This window comes from Leucoraja erinacea, chromosome 3, assembly GCF_028641065.1.
Source record: "Leucoraja erinacea ecotype New England chromosome 3, Leri_hhj_1, whole genome shotgun sequence".
Lineage (NCBI taxonomy): Eukaryota > Metazoa > Chordata > Chondrichthyes > Rajiformes > Rajidae > Leucoraja > Leucoraja erinaceus.
Genome location: NC_073379.1, coordinates 795,483 through 812,109, shown reverse-complemented (window position 1 = coordinate 812,109; position 16,627 = coordinate 795,483). Strand labels below are relative to the sequence as shown.

Below are 16,627 nucleotides of genomic sequence, written 5' to 3'. Positions count from 1 at the left end.
AGGATTATTATTTTATTACACTTTTGGTGATAGTCATGTGTAGAAAATATTTCAAGTGCTTGGGTCAGGTTTTAATTTCAGACCTAAGTAGTTTTGCAATAGAGGGAAATAAAGAAACAAATCAGATTGTGGAAATCCAAAGTAAAAGCACAAAATCTTGGACATTTTCTGCAGGTCAGGCAGCTTCTGTGGAGATTGAAACTGAGTTGATGTCTCTGGTCTGCAGTCCAGGCTGACAATTGCAGTACATTTTGTAGATGTTACATTGCAGCCAGTGTGGTAGAAAGGTTGAATGGTTATGCTGATGGACAAGATGCTGGCCAAGTGCTGTTTTTTGAGTCTTGGATTTGGACTTTTCTCGATATCTAGAGCGTATTTCGTCATCCGCCTAATCTGCTGTGTAAAAACTTTTTGGAAGTCAGGAGACAAGGACTCTCAATAGGTTACCCAGCGTCTGATCCAGGTGAAGGGTCTCGACCCGAAATGTCACCTACCCATGTTCTCCAGAGATGAACCTGGCCTGTTGTGTTACTCCAGCACTTTGTGTCCTTCTGTGTATTACATAAACATAGAAACATAGAAAATAGGTGCAGGAGTAGGCCATTCGGCCCTTCGAGCCTGCACCGCCATTCAATATGATCATGGCTGATCATCCAACACAGTATCCTGTACCTACCTTCTCTCCATACCCCCGATCCCTTTAGCCACAAGGGCCACATCTAACTCCCTCTTGAATATAGCCAATGAACTGGCCTCAACTACCTCTGTGGCAGAGAATTCCACAGATTCACCACTCTCTGTGTGAAAAATGTTTTTCTCATCTCGGTCCTAAAAGATTTCCCCCTTATCCTTAAACTGTGACCCCTTGTCCTGGACTTCCCCAACATTGGGAACAATCATCCTGCATCTAGCCTGGCCAACCCCTTACGAATTTTGTAAGTTTCTATAAGATTCCCCCTCAATCTTCTAAATTCTAGCGAGTACAAGCCGAGTCTATCCAGTCTTTCTTCATATGAAAGTCCTGACATCCCAGGAATCAGTCTGGTGAACCTTCTCTGTACTCCCTCTATGGCAAGAATGTCATTCCTCAGATTTGGAGACCAAAACTGTACACAATACTCTAGGTGTGGTCTCACCAATACCCTGTACAACTGCAGTAGAACCTCCCTGCTCCTATACTCAAATCCTAGCATCCCAGCATCTGCAGTTCCTTGTTTCTAATAATCCACACTTTCCTGGTTTAACTTGTTTGTCCCTGACAGGTGAATATTTTGACTGGTGTCAATGAGGAGAGTTCAGTTTGAATTTAGTTTATTGTCACATGTACCGAGGTGCTATCCAGTCAGCGGTAAGACAATACGTGATTACAATCGAGCCATTCACCAAGACTTTAACCAAATCGCCACTGTTGGGTGGAATGTAGCCAAATAGGAGGCTCACTAATTTTGTTACAATTTTTTCTTCATTCATCAGGTCAAGAGTTTTTTTTACTTTGTCGTTAGATAGGACTGTTCTTTAATTTTATTTCATACACAAATCACCATGCCCTTTTTTTGAGTGGCAATATATATTTAGGTCCATTATTTCAAAGTCAAAGTTAATTTTATTTGTCACATGCACCTGAAGGTGCAGTGAAATGAATTTGTCAGCAGCGATACATTTAAAAAGAGAACACACAGTACACAATCAAATTTAACACAAACATCCACCACAGCATTCTTCACTGTGGTGGAAGGCAACAAAGTTCCGTCAGTCCTCCTCCTTTGTTCATCCCTGGTTGGGGGCATGAACCCTCCGCAGTCGCCTCTATGGACGGCCCGATGTACAGGCCCTCTCGTCAGGATGATCAAAACTCCGACATCGGGACGGTCAAACATACTTGGAGTTCCTGAATCGGCACTTTCCCACCGGAGAACGCGGCTTCAGGATGTTATAGGCCACAGGCTGGCGGTCGGAGATCTTCACCGGCGATCCCCGGCAAGGGATCCCAGGCTCCGGACGGTAAGTCCATGCCCCGCCTGTGGCTAGAAGCTCCGCAGACCACAGCCCCATGATGCCAAAGTCACCAGGCCAGCGATTGGAGCACTCCTCTCTGGCGACCCCCGGCAAGGGTTCGCCCGCACCGCGATGAAAAAGGTCATGCTGCGCCTGCACAAAACACACCAAGAGACACCTAAACTAACATTTAGACATGCCAAAAAAACAAATAAAGCCGAAATAACTGGAGTTCAGTGAAACTGATTATTCCAATGTTGTGTCATGAAGCATTTCGTTGCACTGAAAAGTGCAATGACAATAAAATTGAATCTAATCTAATCTAATGAAGCATTATAATTCTTCTTTCAGGTGAAGTCCCTGACACTCTTTGTTACCCACTACCCGCCCGTGTGTGAGCTGGAGAAACTTTACCCACAGAACATCGGCAATTACCACATGGCTTTCCTGTTAAACGAGGAAGATGAACAAAATGGTATGAATGGCAAGTAAAATTTTCATTGTGTAGGAAAGAACTACAGATGCTGGTTTGCACCGAAGATAGTCACAAAATGCTGGAGTAACTCATCGGGTCAGGTAGCATCTCTGGAGAAAATTGATTGTTGACCTTTTGAATCGGGACCCTTCTTGATACTTTAGTTATGGAAAGGGCATACAAAAGCCTTTTGTAATCCCACTCTTGCTCCTTTTATATCTAATTTACCGCAGATTAAGAGACTGGAGCCATTAATAGTAATAGTTGACACCTTTTATATAGCAATCTTTTGCTGTGTGCCATTTTGTTTTATTGGGAAACGATGGAGAAGATTATTTGACACCAGGTCCCTCAGATCGGCCGACTTGGGGCTGCTGAATATCCCGCGGTCTAGGCATAAGCTTAGGGGCGACCACGCCTTTGCGGTTGCAGCTCCTAGACTGTGAAACAGCATCCCCCTTCCCATCAGAACTGCCCCCTCCATCGATTCCTTTAAATCAAGACCAAAAACTTATCTATACTCCAAAGTCTTTCCTGACGTCCACTGAGCGAGGGCTCTATGTATGTAGTTTGTTTCTTTATACTATTCTTATAACAAATATAAAGCACTTTGGCCAACGAGCGTTGTTTTTTAAATGTGCTATAGAAATAAATGTGACTTGACTTGACTTGAGGGTTTACCTATTGCCTGCTCTTCCTAATGGCTGGGACCATTGGACTGTTGCTTTGGCGTTCACATCCTATTGGTTTGATGCATTTGGGTCTCAAGCCCCTCTATTCTGTCAGCGTTTGGTCATTCGGCCCACCATGGAAACAGGCCCTTCAGCCCATCATGTCCCTGCCAACCATCAACTGCCCACTTGCACTAATCACATTCTTTATTCTGTTGAAGTACCCCAAATTCCACTGCTCATCCATACACTCGGGGCAATGTGCGGTGGCCAATTCACCTGCCACCACAGACGCCTTTTTGCATGTGGGTGCCCCTTTAGTATCACAAGTTGAGTTGGTTTTAATCCTTCTTGCTACACTGTGGCCTCGTCCTGTCACTGGGTTGTGGTCTGAAGAAGGGCCACAACCTGAAACGTCACCTTTTCCCTTTCTCCAGAGATGTTGCCAGACCCGCTGAGTTTCTCCAGCATTTTGTGTCGATCTTCAGTGGGTTGTGGCATCTGTTCAGCTTTTAGCAGAAAGCAATGGAATTGAGATTGCACTAAAGAAAATCTGATTGATAAGAGGAAACAATTGAATGCACTACCATTGGATGTGATTTTGTTTTTCATGTATCATATATTCCATCATATATTTGGGTAACTAGAAACATCATAACATTGATGTACTGAGATTAGTTTCAGCAGTGAATAATTGAGAAATTGTTCTTTATAAGTTTATATGTCATAGGAGCAGAAATAGGCCATTCTGTCCACTGAGTCACCTCCCCCATTCAATCATGATTGATCTATCCCATTCTCCTGCCTTCTCCTCATAAACCCTTGACACTCGTACTAATCAAGAATCTGTCAATCTCCACCTTAAAAATATCCAATGACTCGGCCTCTACAGCCATCTGGCAATTGATCACACAGATTCACCACCCTCTAAAGAAATTCCCCCTCATCTCCTTTCTAAAGGCAGAGCCTTTTATTCTGAGGCTGTGCCCTCTGGTCCTAGACTCTCCCATTAGTGGAAGCATCCTCACCACATCCACTCTATCCTGGCCTTTCATCCTCTGCATCCACTCGATCCAGGCCTTGTATCCCAGTACTGGTTGTTAAAACTGCACTAACATATGCCCACAATTTCCTACCAACTTTTGCTGTTTTCACAATTTGTACAATATAGTAATGCGCTCCTCATTCTCCAATTGAAATGTCTGTCAATAAGGATTGGGTCATCTGGTGAAGAGTATAAAAGGTCAATCTGTGTGAACACTGTGTTTAACAGTTTATTTCAGGAGCATCGGTGAGCACCTATTGCAGCCACAACTTCCTGTGTACAATTTCAAGCACTAGAATGAACTGCGAATGATCAGAGGAGGTGGCTATTGCCACTGCAGGCCTTTATTATTTATTTAGTTGTGGGTTGTGCCTTTTTCAAAATCTCATAAAAAAATATTGGCCGTGAGCCATCCACTTGAACTCCTGGAGCATTTCTTGTGAAGTGACTTGCATGGTGCTATAGGATGGTTTTGTTTATTGTCACTTTCACCAAGGTGCAGTGAAAAGCTTTTTGTTGCATGCTAACCAGTCAGCAGAAAGCCAATACATGATTACAATCGAACCATTTACAGTGTACAGATACATGATCGGGGAATAACATTTAGTGCTAGGTAAAACCAGTAAAGTCCGATCAAGGATAGTCAGAGTTGGTCACCAAAGAGGTAGATTGTAGTTCAGCACTGCTCTCTGGTTATGGTAGGATGATTCAGTTGCCTGATAACAGCTGGGAAGAAACTGTCCCTGAATCTGGAGGTGTGTGTTTTCACACTTCTGTACCTTTTGCCTGATGGGAGAGGGGAACAGAGAGAGTGGCCAGAGTGTGACTCATCCTTGATTATGCTGGTGGCCTTGCTGAGGCAGTGCGAGGTATAAATGGAGTTAATGGAAGGGAGGTTGGTTTTTGCATTGGTATGTCACACAAACATGATGGTATGTGATTGTGTGATGAGCAGGGACTTACAGTATGTAGACAGCAGTGATGAAGAAGGAAGAATAATGGACTTGTAATTGGGAATGGTGTGCTGTGTAGATGAGAGCCTACAGATAACAGAATCCTGGGCAAGTGATTGCAGTGTATTTTGTGGATGGTGAATATTAGAGACACACATTCATGGGACCTGCAATGTAAATTTTAGATTGGGTAATCGTTATGCAACGTGCAAGATTTCATTTTTGAATTCAAGTTGAGTATGCCAATAATTTCAAAAACCTCTAAAGCAGATGGCAGTGTTGCTGCCTTACAGCGCCAGAGATCCGGGTTCAATCCTGACTACAGGTGCTGCCTATACGAGGTTGTAGGTTCTCCCTGTGACCACGTGAGTTTTCTCCGGGTGCACCGATTTCCTCCCACACTCCAAAGACACACAGGTTTGTAATTTGGTAAAAATTGTAGATTGGCCCTAGTGTGAAGGATCGTGCTAATGTATGGGGATCGCTGGTCGGCACGGACTTGGTGAAGGGCCTGTTTCGGCGCAGTATCTCTAAACTAAACTAAAATATTACTGATGCTGGAATTCAAAAGTGAAATTAACAAATGATGGAAAATGCAGGTTCTGCAATAATATCTGCAAAGTCATTCCAATATTTGAAAAGTGGTGCTTACTTGACTGTCATAACTCGCAGATTGCTTCTGACTTAAGCAAAAAGGTGCAGATATCCGAATATGCTGAAAAATTAAATTTGCATTTACAATAGTGCTGAACTAAATGGGTTAAGAGGAAATGACAACAGTAGATTTCTTATTCATTTGCAGAAATTAGCACGTCAGTGTAGTTGCCGTAATGAGTTTCAAGTAGTACGGTGTTGAACTAATTGCCGTTAATTCATCCTTTGCGTTTAGCAATAACTGCTTGGTGACATGATTCCAGACTGGCCATTCATGATCAATAGCCTGAAATTGACAGAGATTTGACTGGGATCACGTGTCCTCGTTAGCAACAGGCGAGGTCCCAGCGAATTGGAGAATAGCTAATGTTGTCCCTCTGTTTGAAAAGGGCGGTCGAAACAAACCAGAAAATCATAGGCCGGTACGCTTTACATCAATAATAGGGAAATTATTGAAGACTCTTAGGGATGAGACCTTATTGCATCTGGAAAGACACAGACTTATTAGTAATGTTTAAGAAGGAACTGCAGATGCTGGAAAATCGAAGGTGGACAAAAATGCTGGAGAAACTCAGCGGGTGAGGTAGCATCTATGGAGCAAAGGCAATAGCGACATTTTGGGTCGAGACCTTTCTTCAGACTGAGTGGGGATGGGTGGGGGGAGGGGGCGGGAAGGGAAGAAGTAAGGAAGAGGCAGAGACGGTGGGCTGTGTGAGAGCTGGCAAGGGGAGAGGAAAGAAGGAGGAACCTGAAATTAGAGGTCAATGTTCATACGGCTGGGGGTGTAAACTACCCAAGCGAAATATGAGGTGCTGTTCCTCCAATTTACGGTGGGACTCACCCTGCCCATGGAGGAGGAGGCCCAGGACAGAAAGATTGGATTTGGAATGGAAGTGCTGAGCTACCGGGAGATCAGGTTGGTTATTGCGAACCGAGCGGAGGTGTTGGGTGAAGCAGTCGCCAAGCCTACGCTTGGTCTCACCGATGTAGAGCAGCTGACACCTAGAGCAGCGGATGCAATAGATGAGGTGGGAAGAGGTGCAGGTGAACCTCTGCCGCACCTGGAAAGACTGCTTGGGTCCTTGGATGGAGTCAAGGGGGGAGGTAAAGCGACAAGTCTTATAATCTTGAGGAGATGACGAAGATGATTGATAAGGGTAGGGCAGTGGATGTCGTGTACATGAAGCTTTTGACAAGGTTGGCTGAACCATTAGATTAACGTATGTGGGGTTCATAAAGACTTGGTTGATTGGGTTGAAAATTGGCTTGGCCAGAGAGGGTAGTAGTGGAATAGTGCTATTTTGACTGGATGTTTGTGATCGTGACCAGTGGTGTTCTGCAAAGATCCGTCCTGTGACCTCTGTTTATGATATCGACGATGAAGATGAAAATGTAGCTGGGCTGATAAGATTGCCAATGTCGCAAAGGTTGGCAGAGTTGTGGATAGTGATTAAAGGGCCTGTCCCACGTGCATGCGACTGCATGCGGCAAGCGCGACCAAACCGGAAGCGAGGGCTACGTGGAGGTCGTGTGATCCCGTACGAGTTGACGTGAAGTTTGAGCGAAGTGCGCTGGAAGTGTGCGCTAGGCGTACGTCGTCAAGACTCTGTGTATGGCGTTCAGACGCTGCGTACGGTGTTGAGACGCTGTGCACGCCCGTCGAGTCGGTGCATATGGCCTCAATGCGGTTGCGGGCCGGCAGGCCGTTGCCGCGTGGAATTTTTGGACAGTGTCAGTTTTTCGGAGCCCCGTGCAATGTCGGGACCAGCTCCGCACAACTCCATACGGCTCCGGCAATCGAATTGGGACCGGCCCCGCGAGGCCGTACGGCTCAAGCGACCACGTTAGGTCGCGCTTGCCACATGCAGTCGCATGCTCGTGGGACCGGCCCTTAAAGCTGTCAAAGTTTTTAACAAGATAAAGACCAATTTCAAATATGGACAGAGCCATGGTATTTGGAGTTAAATTTGGATAAGTGTGAGGTGCTGCACATGGGAAGATGAAATGTAAGAGTAAAGTGTACAGTAAAAGGCAAGACTCTTAAGAGCATTGATGGTCAGAGGGAACATGGGGTTCAAGTCCAAGACAATGGGTAATGAAGGCTTGCGGCATGCTTTCCTTCATCAGCCAAGTGTTGAAGATAACAATTGGGAAATCATGTAATCATGCTTAATAAAATTTTGGTTCGACCACGTAGTAAGTATTGCACGTCATTTTGGTCATGGCATAGCATGAAGGATGTGGAGACTTTGGAGAGGGTGCATGAATTACAGAGCATTAGCCATACGGAGAGGTTGAACAAACTTGGGTTGTTTTATCAGGAGCGTCAGAGACTGAGGGAACGACCTAATAGAAGTTTCTCAAATTATGAAAGAAAAAGACAAAACAGATAGTCAGAGTCTGAATCCAAGGATGGAAATGTTAAACACCCGTGGCCATAGATTTAAGGTGAGAGGGGGAAAGCACAAATTAGATTTACTTGGCAAGGTTTTTACAAAGAAAGCGAGAGGGAGGTGCCTGGAATGTACCACAAGGCAAGTGGCGGAGGCAGATATGAAAGCAACGTTTAAGAGAGATTTATACAGACATGTCAACAGGCAGGGAAATTGTGCAATATGGATCGTATGAAGGCAGATTGCCATCATGCTTGACAAAGACATCATAGACCAAAGGGCCTGTTATTCTGCTGTGCTCTACTAGGTTTCTATGTTTTACGATTGTGCTGGGGAGGGTGCAGAAGAGATTGGCATTGGAATGTTGTCTGGATTGGATTGTTAGTTATGGGGATATCATGGTAGGCTTGGTTTACCTGAAGTGAAAGGTGCTGAAGGGGTGATATGATTAAAGCATATGAAAGGCATTGAGTTGATGGAGAACATCCCTTTCCCATGGTATGTGTATCAAAAACTAAAAGGCTTTAATACTCAGAATGAAAGAGTGTTTCCGACTGTTCTGTGGCTATACTTGAAGGGTTTACTGATCTTGGGACATAGGCAGGTGAAGATATGGCTGTTGATGGTTGACTTGGGTTGGCCGGGATTCATGGAAGGGAGCAGAGGGTGATGGCGGAAGGTTGCTTCTCGGAATGGAGGCCTGAGACTAGTGGTGTGCCTCAGAGTTTGGTGCTGGGCCCATTACTGTTTGTCATCCATATCAATGATTTGGATGAGACGTGCATAGCAAGAAACATTTAGAAACGTGAAGAAACATTTAGACAGGAACATGGATAGGACAGGTTTGGAGGGATATGGACCAAACACAGGCAGGTGGGACTGGTGTAGCTGGGACATGTTGGCCGTTGTGGGCAAGCTGACTCTATGACTATGTGCAGAAGACAGGATTGAAAGAATGCAGATATTTCAGAGGATCATTTGATTCAAACACATAGTAATGTTAAGAGGGGTGAGACCATCGTGGGACATGATCACCCAGATAAGAATTTTAAATTTATGGGTTAGAACCAAATGAGGTTAGTGCGTAGACAATAGACAATAGATGCAGGAGTAGGCCATTTGGCCCTTCGAGCCAGCACCGCCATTCAATGTGATCATGGCTGATCATTCACAATCAGTACCCCGTTCCTGCCTTCTCCCCATATCCCCTGACTACGCTATTTTTAAGAGCCCTATCTAGCTCTCTATTGAAAGCATCCAGAGAACCGGCCTCCACCGTCCTCTGAGGCAGAGAATTCCACAGACTCACCACTCTCTGTGAGAAAAAGTGTTTCTTCGTCTCCGTTCTAAATGGCTTAATCCTTATTCTTAAACTGTGGCCCCTGGTTCTGGACTCCCCCAACATCGGGAACATGCTTCCTGCCTCTAGGGTGTCCAAGCCCTTAACAATCTTATAGGTTTAAATTAGATTCCCTCTCATCCTTCTAAACTCCAGAGTGTACAAGCCCAGCTGCTCCATTCTCTCAGCATATGACAGTCCCGTCATCCCGGGAATTAACCTTGTAAACCTATGCTGCACTCCCTCAATAGCAAGAATGTCCTCCCTCAAATTAGGGGACCAAAACTGCATATAATACTGCAGGTGTGGTCTCACTAGGGCTCTGTACAACTGCAGAAGGACCTCTTTGCTCCTATATTCGATTCCTCTTGTTATAAAGGCCAACATGCCATTCGCTTTCTTCACTGCCTGCTGTACCTGCATGCTTACTTTCATAGGCTGATGTACATGGACCCCCAGATCCCATTGTACATCTACATCCTCCCCCTTGGTCAGATACTCCGCCACTTCAACCTGGACTTCCACTGTTACGCCGATCACACCCAGATCTACCTCAGCACCAAATCCCCCCACAACCCCCTCTCCCATATCAACTCCTGTTTGTCAGCTATAAAAACCTGGATGCAACATAACTTCCTCAAACTCAACAGCGATAAGACAGAATTCCTCCTCATAGGCTCCAAAGCCACACTCAGCAAAATCAATAACCCCACTCTGACCATCGACGGCACCACTGTCTCCCCATCTCCCCAGGCCCGCCACCTTTGCGTGATCTTTGATTCCACCCTCTCCCTTGAGCCACACATCCGCCATGTCATTAAAACCTCCTTCTTTCATCTCCGCAACATCGTCAAACTCAGACCCTCTCTCACACCTCCCGCTGCTGAAAGACTCATCCATGCCTTCATCTCCTCCCGACTGGACTATTGCAACTCACTTCTCCTTGGCATCAGCTCCACCTACATCAACCGACTCCAACTGGTCCAGAACGCAGCCGCCCGACTCATCACCCACACCAAATCCTGGCATCACATCACTCAAGTCCTCAAACAACTTCACTGGCTTCCCATCTCCCACCGGATCACCTACAAAATCCTGGTCCTCACCTACAAAGCCCTCCAACATCTGGCCCCCGCATATCTCACTGATCTCCTCTCCCCCTACCAACCCTCACGGTCCCTCAGATCCACATCAGCCGGTCTCCTCTCCATCCACAAGTCCAACCTCCGCAGTTTTGGGGACAGAGCCTTCTCCAGGGCAGCTCACAGGCTCTGGAACTCCCTCCCCCAACTGATCTGCAATTCCGTGTCCCTCACCATCTTCCAGTCCTGCCTCAAGACTCATCTCTTCACCTCTGCCTATCCTTAGCCCCACGTCCCCCTCCCTTTTCATCTGTGCATTAATTGCCTCATATTGTGTTTTGAATTGAATTCTGTCTTTACTTTGTGTACTAGTCATGTCTCTACTATTTATTTCATTCCCCTTACATGTTTTTCCTCTATCTGCTACATTTTTGTAAGGTGTCCTTGAGACTCTTGAAAGGCGCCCATAAATAAAATGTATTATTATTATTATTATTATTATTATTATTATTATTATTATTATGTGGGACCTTATCAAATGCTTTCTGAAAGTCCAGGTACACTACATCCACTGGCTCTCCCTTGTCCATTTCCCTAGTTACATCTTCAAAAAATTCCAGAAGATTAGTCAAGCATGATTTCCCCTTCGTAAATCCATGCTGACTCGGATCAATGTACATGTGAGATCTTTTATAATTGATAATTTTCAGAATCAAGGGTGAAAGCAGAATATTATAGATGCTGAAAATCATAAGTCAGGCAGCATCAATGGAGACACTAATTATTTCAGCTTGATGACTTTTTATTTCCAAATAATATTTGTGAATCTGAGGAATTGTCTGCCACAGAAGGCAGTGGAGGCCAATTCTCTGGATGGTTTCAAGAGAGAGTTCGATTTCGCTCTTAGGGCTAACGGAATCATGGGATATGGGGAAAAAGCCGGAGCAGGGTACTGATTCTGGATGATCAGCCATGATCATATTGAATGAATGCTGGCTCGAAGGGCCGAATGGCCTACTCCTGCACCTGTTTTCTATATTGCTGGAGTGGATAGCACTCTTCATTGGAGACATTCCAAATTGTAATTGTCCATGGCTTAACAATTCCCCAGTGTATCAGGTGAGGTGGTTGTAGTGCATCGTGTTCTGTTGTCCAGCGTATCGTTCGCTCGTGAGTCAGACGACGTTCTGCCATCTTTTTGCCACGGCCAGTGCCACATCTGTGCCTCTGTGGAGATTGTCCGCAGTGCATGCCTCTCCGCCACAAGTCAGTAGGTGGGCTTTGTCTGTACCTCTCCACAGTTGCACTTGTCAGGGTTCGAGAGGCCCCACTTCTTCAGGTTGAGTCTGCAACGTCCCACTCCAGTGCGGAGGTGGTTTGTGGCTTTCCAGGTAGTATAAAGCAGGTGGTGTCCTGGTGCCAATTGTGTTTGCTTTTGGTGCCTGGTATAGTTGGCTGTGGTTCCATGAAGCTGTTGCGACTCTTCAGGCGTTTCTTGGCATGTTGGTGATTGTGCATGGGATGGTGGGGGTCTGTGTCCGCATTGAAGCGTTCTACTGCAGCTGCCCGATCATGTCTTCGAGATGGTTCATCGATGCCTGCCAGCTCGTACAGATGTTCAACCTTTGTCGGCGTCAGGTATCCTGTGGTTTTCCTGCAGGCGGTGTTCAATGCAGAGCCCACCTTGCGTGCATGATTAGAGCGGCTCCAGACGGGACTTGCATATTCTGCCACTGTCCAGCCTATGACATGTTATGAAGCTGCATGGAGAGCAAAGTCAGAGAATGGAGGGAGATGGATTCATGTGCAGTCAGATGAGATTAGTTTCTCTTGATATCATGTTTGGTACAGACATTGTGGATCTGTTCTTGTGCTGTTTTTTTTCTCTATTCTAATTCAATATCTTTCTGCAGTGGAGAATGCCTGAGGACAGTAAAAAGAAGTGTAGAAAGCCCAGCATACTTAGGAAATGCTTCTTGTAGGTTGCTGAATAGGCACCAGCTTCTGGATTAAATGTTTGTTTAGTTTAGTTTAGAGATACCGCATGGAAGCAGGCCCTTCGGCCCACCAAGTCCGCACCGACCAGTGACCCCCACACACTTACACTGTTCAAAGCACATTAGGGACAATTTACAATTTTACCAAGCCAATTAACCTGTGCCTCTTTGGAGTGTGGGAGGAAACTGGGGATCCTGGAGAAAACTGACGCAAGTCAGGGGGAGAACGTACAGACAGCAGTCAAGATCGACACCGGGTCTCTGGCGCTGTAAGGCAGCTACTCTACCACTGCACCACCGTGCTAGCCCTGCAGTCAGCTGCAGTTTCCTCCATTGTTTCAACCTTTTTCAAAATGTTTTATGGTAGCAAGCGTCCAGAGGAGGTAGTTGAGGCAGGGACTATCCAAACATTTAAGAAGGAACTAGCAGATGCTGGAAAATCGAAGGTACACAAAAATGCTGGAGAAACTCAGCGGGTGCAGTAGCATCTATGGAAGAAGGGTTTATCTGAAGAAGGGTTTTGGCCCGAAACGTTGCCTATTTCCTTCGCTCCATAGATGCTGCTGCACCCGCTGAGTTTTTCCAGCATTTTTGTGTACCTCCAAACAGTTTAGCCAAGTACATAGATAGGACAGGTTTGGAGGGATATGGACCAAAGGCGGGCAGGTGGGACGAGTGTAGCTGGGGCATGTTTGGTCGGTGTGGGCAAGTTGGGCCGAAGGGCCTGTTTTCCACACTGTATCACTCTATGGCTATAATTGTAGCAATAGTTGCATGTGGTGATTCCAGTTCAGTTTCTCAATTTCCAGCGGCAGGAACAGCCCAGTACAGTAACATGTAATATTATAGAAGGCAGCAGCTGGCCAGGACAGTGAACTGGAAAGGGAGTGGTTGAATTCTAGGACATCAGAGATACAGACCCTTGAGCCCAGAGACTATTAATGTAAAGTAGGCCAGAAATGACTACATCTGTTAATTCTCAATGTCTGCTTAACAGTTTTGTACGTTGCACTGGTTTAAGTACGCTGAAGAACTAGGTTAGCACTACCTCATTCAACAGATAATATGGTTTGAATTAGAGAGGTTTCCATGGCTCCATTTAATTTTGCAATGAAAAAATCTGAAACATTTTCTACAAAAATTATTTGAACTTGGAAAACTGAATTAGAACAAACTCCTAAATGCCAGAAAATGCAACAAAAAGAAAACGTCAACCATGTATCTTAGAGAAAATTATTACTGTTAATTTTGATTAAAGTAATGCACCTAACTGAGTGTTACTTGCACACATGGCATATGTCTTGGCTCTAAATAATGCTACTGGGTCCCTGAGCACATTAAGATTTAGATTTATATACAGGTAGTTTTGTTCTTTAGTTTAGTTTGGAGAAATAGGCTCTTTGTCTCACCGAGTCCGTACCGACCAGCAATCCCCACACAATAACACTATCCTACACACACGGAACAATTTATATTTATACCAAGTCAATTAATCTACAAACCTGTACGTCTTTGGAGTGTGGGAGGAAACTGAAGATCTTGGAGAAAACCCACACAGGCCATGGGGAGAAGGTACAAACTCTGTACAGGGTGGTGAACCTGTGGAATTCTTTGCCATAGACGGGCACTTTCCATTGCAACCGCAAGAAATGCTACACTTGTCGCTTCACCTTCCCCCTTGACTCCATTCAAGGACCCAAGCAGTCTTTCCAGGTGCAACAGAGGTTCACCTGCAACTCCTCCAACCTCATCTATTGCATCCATTGCTTTAGATGTCAGCTGCTCTACATTGGTGAGACCAAGCGTAGGCTTGGCGATTGCTTTGCTGAACACCTTCGCTCGGTTCGCAATAACCAACCTGATCTCCCGGTGGCTCAGCATTTCAACTCCCCCTCCCATTCCTAATCCGACCTTTCTGTCCTGGGCCTCCTCCATGGCCAGAGTGAGGACCACCGTAAATTGGAGGAGCAGCGCCTCATATTTTGCTTGGGCAGTTTGCACCCCAGCGGTATGAACATTGACTTCTCTAATTTCAGGTTGTCCCTGCTTTCTCCCTCCTTCTCAGCTCTCCCTCAGCCCACTGTCTCCGCCTCTTGCTTTCTTCTTCCCACCCCTCCCACCCTCACATCAGTCTGAAGAAGGGTTTCGACCTGAAACATTGCCTATTTCCTTCGCTCCATAGATGCCGCCTCACCCGCTCAGTTTCTGCATTCAATTTTCCAGCATCTGCAGTTCCTTCTTAAACATATTTATTCCTGGTTCTTTAACATAAGCAAATACATGGTATCAGATACCCATCTAGAAATAACTATGACCAATGCCCGCAATCCCAGTAGGTAATCCCGGTGGAAGAATCGGGTACTTGGTTGGTATGTCAAGCTGTGACCCCTGTAAACCAGGCTTGCTCCCACACTGAGCTGTCGGTGAGTGGGAAGATTATGCCTCTGATGCATGGAATGAAAGAATTTGGAACTGATACATTAACCTCAATTTTTTAATAACTTCCGAAAGCATCATATTATTTAATCTCTTTTTAGCTCTAGCAACTCTTTCCATTTCTTTAATAATTGGTGAGATGGGCAAAGGACATAAAGAATTCCTTTTGTTAAGGCAAAGGACATATCTAAGGTAGTGAATGAAGCTGTCTTCAGGACAGCAAAAGATGAAGACATCCTTGTAATAACATGGGAAATAGAGATTTGGTTTATTATTGTCAATTGTACTGAGGTACTGCAGTGTTCTGTATGCTATCCAAAGAGATCAGGTGCACCATACTAAAGTACAGTTGATTCAAACTCAAGTACAGCAGAGAGAGCAAAGGGGGAGATACAGAGTGCAGAATATAGTTCTCAGCATTGTAGAACAACTGGAGAAGCATTTCATGGGGGTGTGTGAGGCCTTAAATTTGCCAGTGTTTGCTTTAGCGTGGTGTGCATGCTTAATGTTATTGATTAGTCACAGACTCACTATGATATTAGGGACAGGGGCTGTACCAGGCTTCACTACATTACATCCTGTTGGAAACAAAATATACTAATCAAATGGTTAAGGTATTACATGGATAGGGCAGGTTTGGAGTGCTGTGGGCCAAACATGGGCAGGTGGGACTGGTATATCTGGGACTTGTTGGCCGGTGTGGACAAGTTGGGCCCAAGGGCTTTCCACGCGGTATCACTCCATGATTCGAGGATGATGATGAACAGTGGGGAGGAATAGTTCTTTCTAATTTGCTTGTTTTTATACATGGAAACAAAGAGAATATGCCCTTGATTTTTCCTGACAAGTGTGATCTCTTTTAATATGCCTGTGACCAAAATGGTGTTGACAAAAACATTTAAGGCACCACACTGCTAAAAGGCTGTTTAATGTATATGCTTCTTTCTAGTTAGTTTAGATTTAACCTTTTCCAATTTCATTAGAGCTATTTTTTTGTTAAATAAAATACTGACATAGCATAACAATAAATGTGAATAACCAAATCCACCTAAGAAACCTGAGGTGGACACAAAATGCTGGAGTAACTCAGTGGAGAAATTAATAGATGACGCCTTGGGTCGAAACCCCTCTTCAGACTACCAGAGAACAGGGGTCGCTAAGGTTTTGGAATCTGACTCAGTTCATGTTTTGTCAGCAAAACTGCGTGTAGCTTCCATCAAAAAATCTTCTATTAAAGACCGGCGGGAGAGGAAGTGGTTTGCTTCCTTGTTTATGCTAGACTTGTACATGGATTATGCTTATTTTTTCTGACACCGAAAGACCCATTTACCCTTTAATGCCAAACATCTGCTTTAATTGTTGGCTCTGGAGAGGATTAATTGACAAGTGGCCTTTTAATCCTGTAGGATCAGCGGAGGAACTTCAGCCTGAATCGATCACTTTCCTCTATCAGCTGACTGAGGGGGCTGCTGCTCGGAGTTATGGTCTCAATGTCGCCAAATTAGCAAGTATTCCCGAGGAAGTGCTAAAGAAAGCCACTCAGAAATCCAAGGAGCTGGAAGGCTTGATGAATACTAAGAGGTATGA

At 45.0% G+C, this 16,627-nt stretch overlaps 1 protein-coding gene across 1 annotated transcript in view; it reads left to right on the top strand.

Annotated features, from left to right (window-relative positions):
* msh3 (mutS homolog 3 (E. coli)) overlaps window positions 1–16,627 on the top strand; it is a 236,998-nt gene that overhangs the window by 197,479 nt on the left and 22,892 nt on the right. Inside the window, exons 22-23 of the mRNA XM_055630464.1 lie at window positions 2,347–2,470; window positions 16,447–16,621. Coding sequence (XP_055486439.1) covers window positions 2,347–2,470; window positions 16,447–16,621 — 299 coding nt within the window. The remainder of the gene's footprint in view (window positions 1–2,346; window positions 2,471–16,446; window positions 16,622–16,627) is intronic.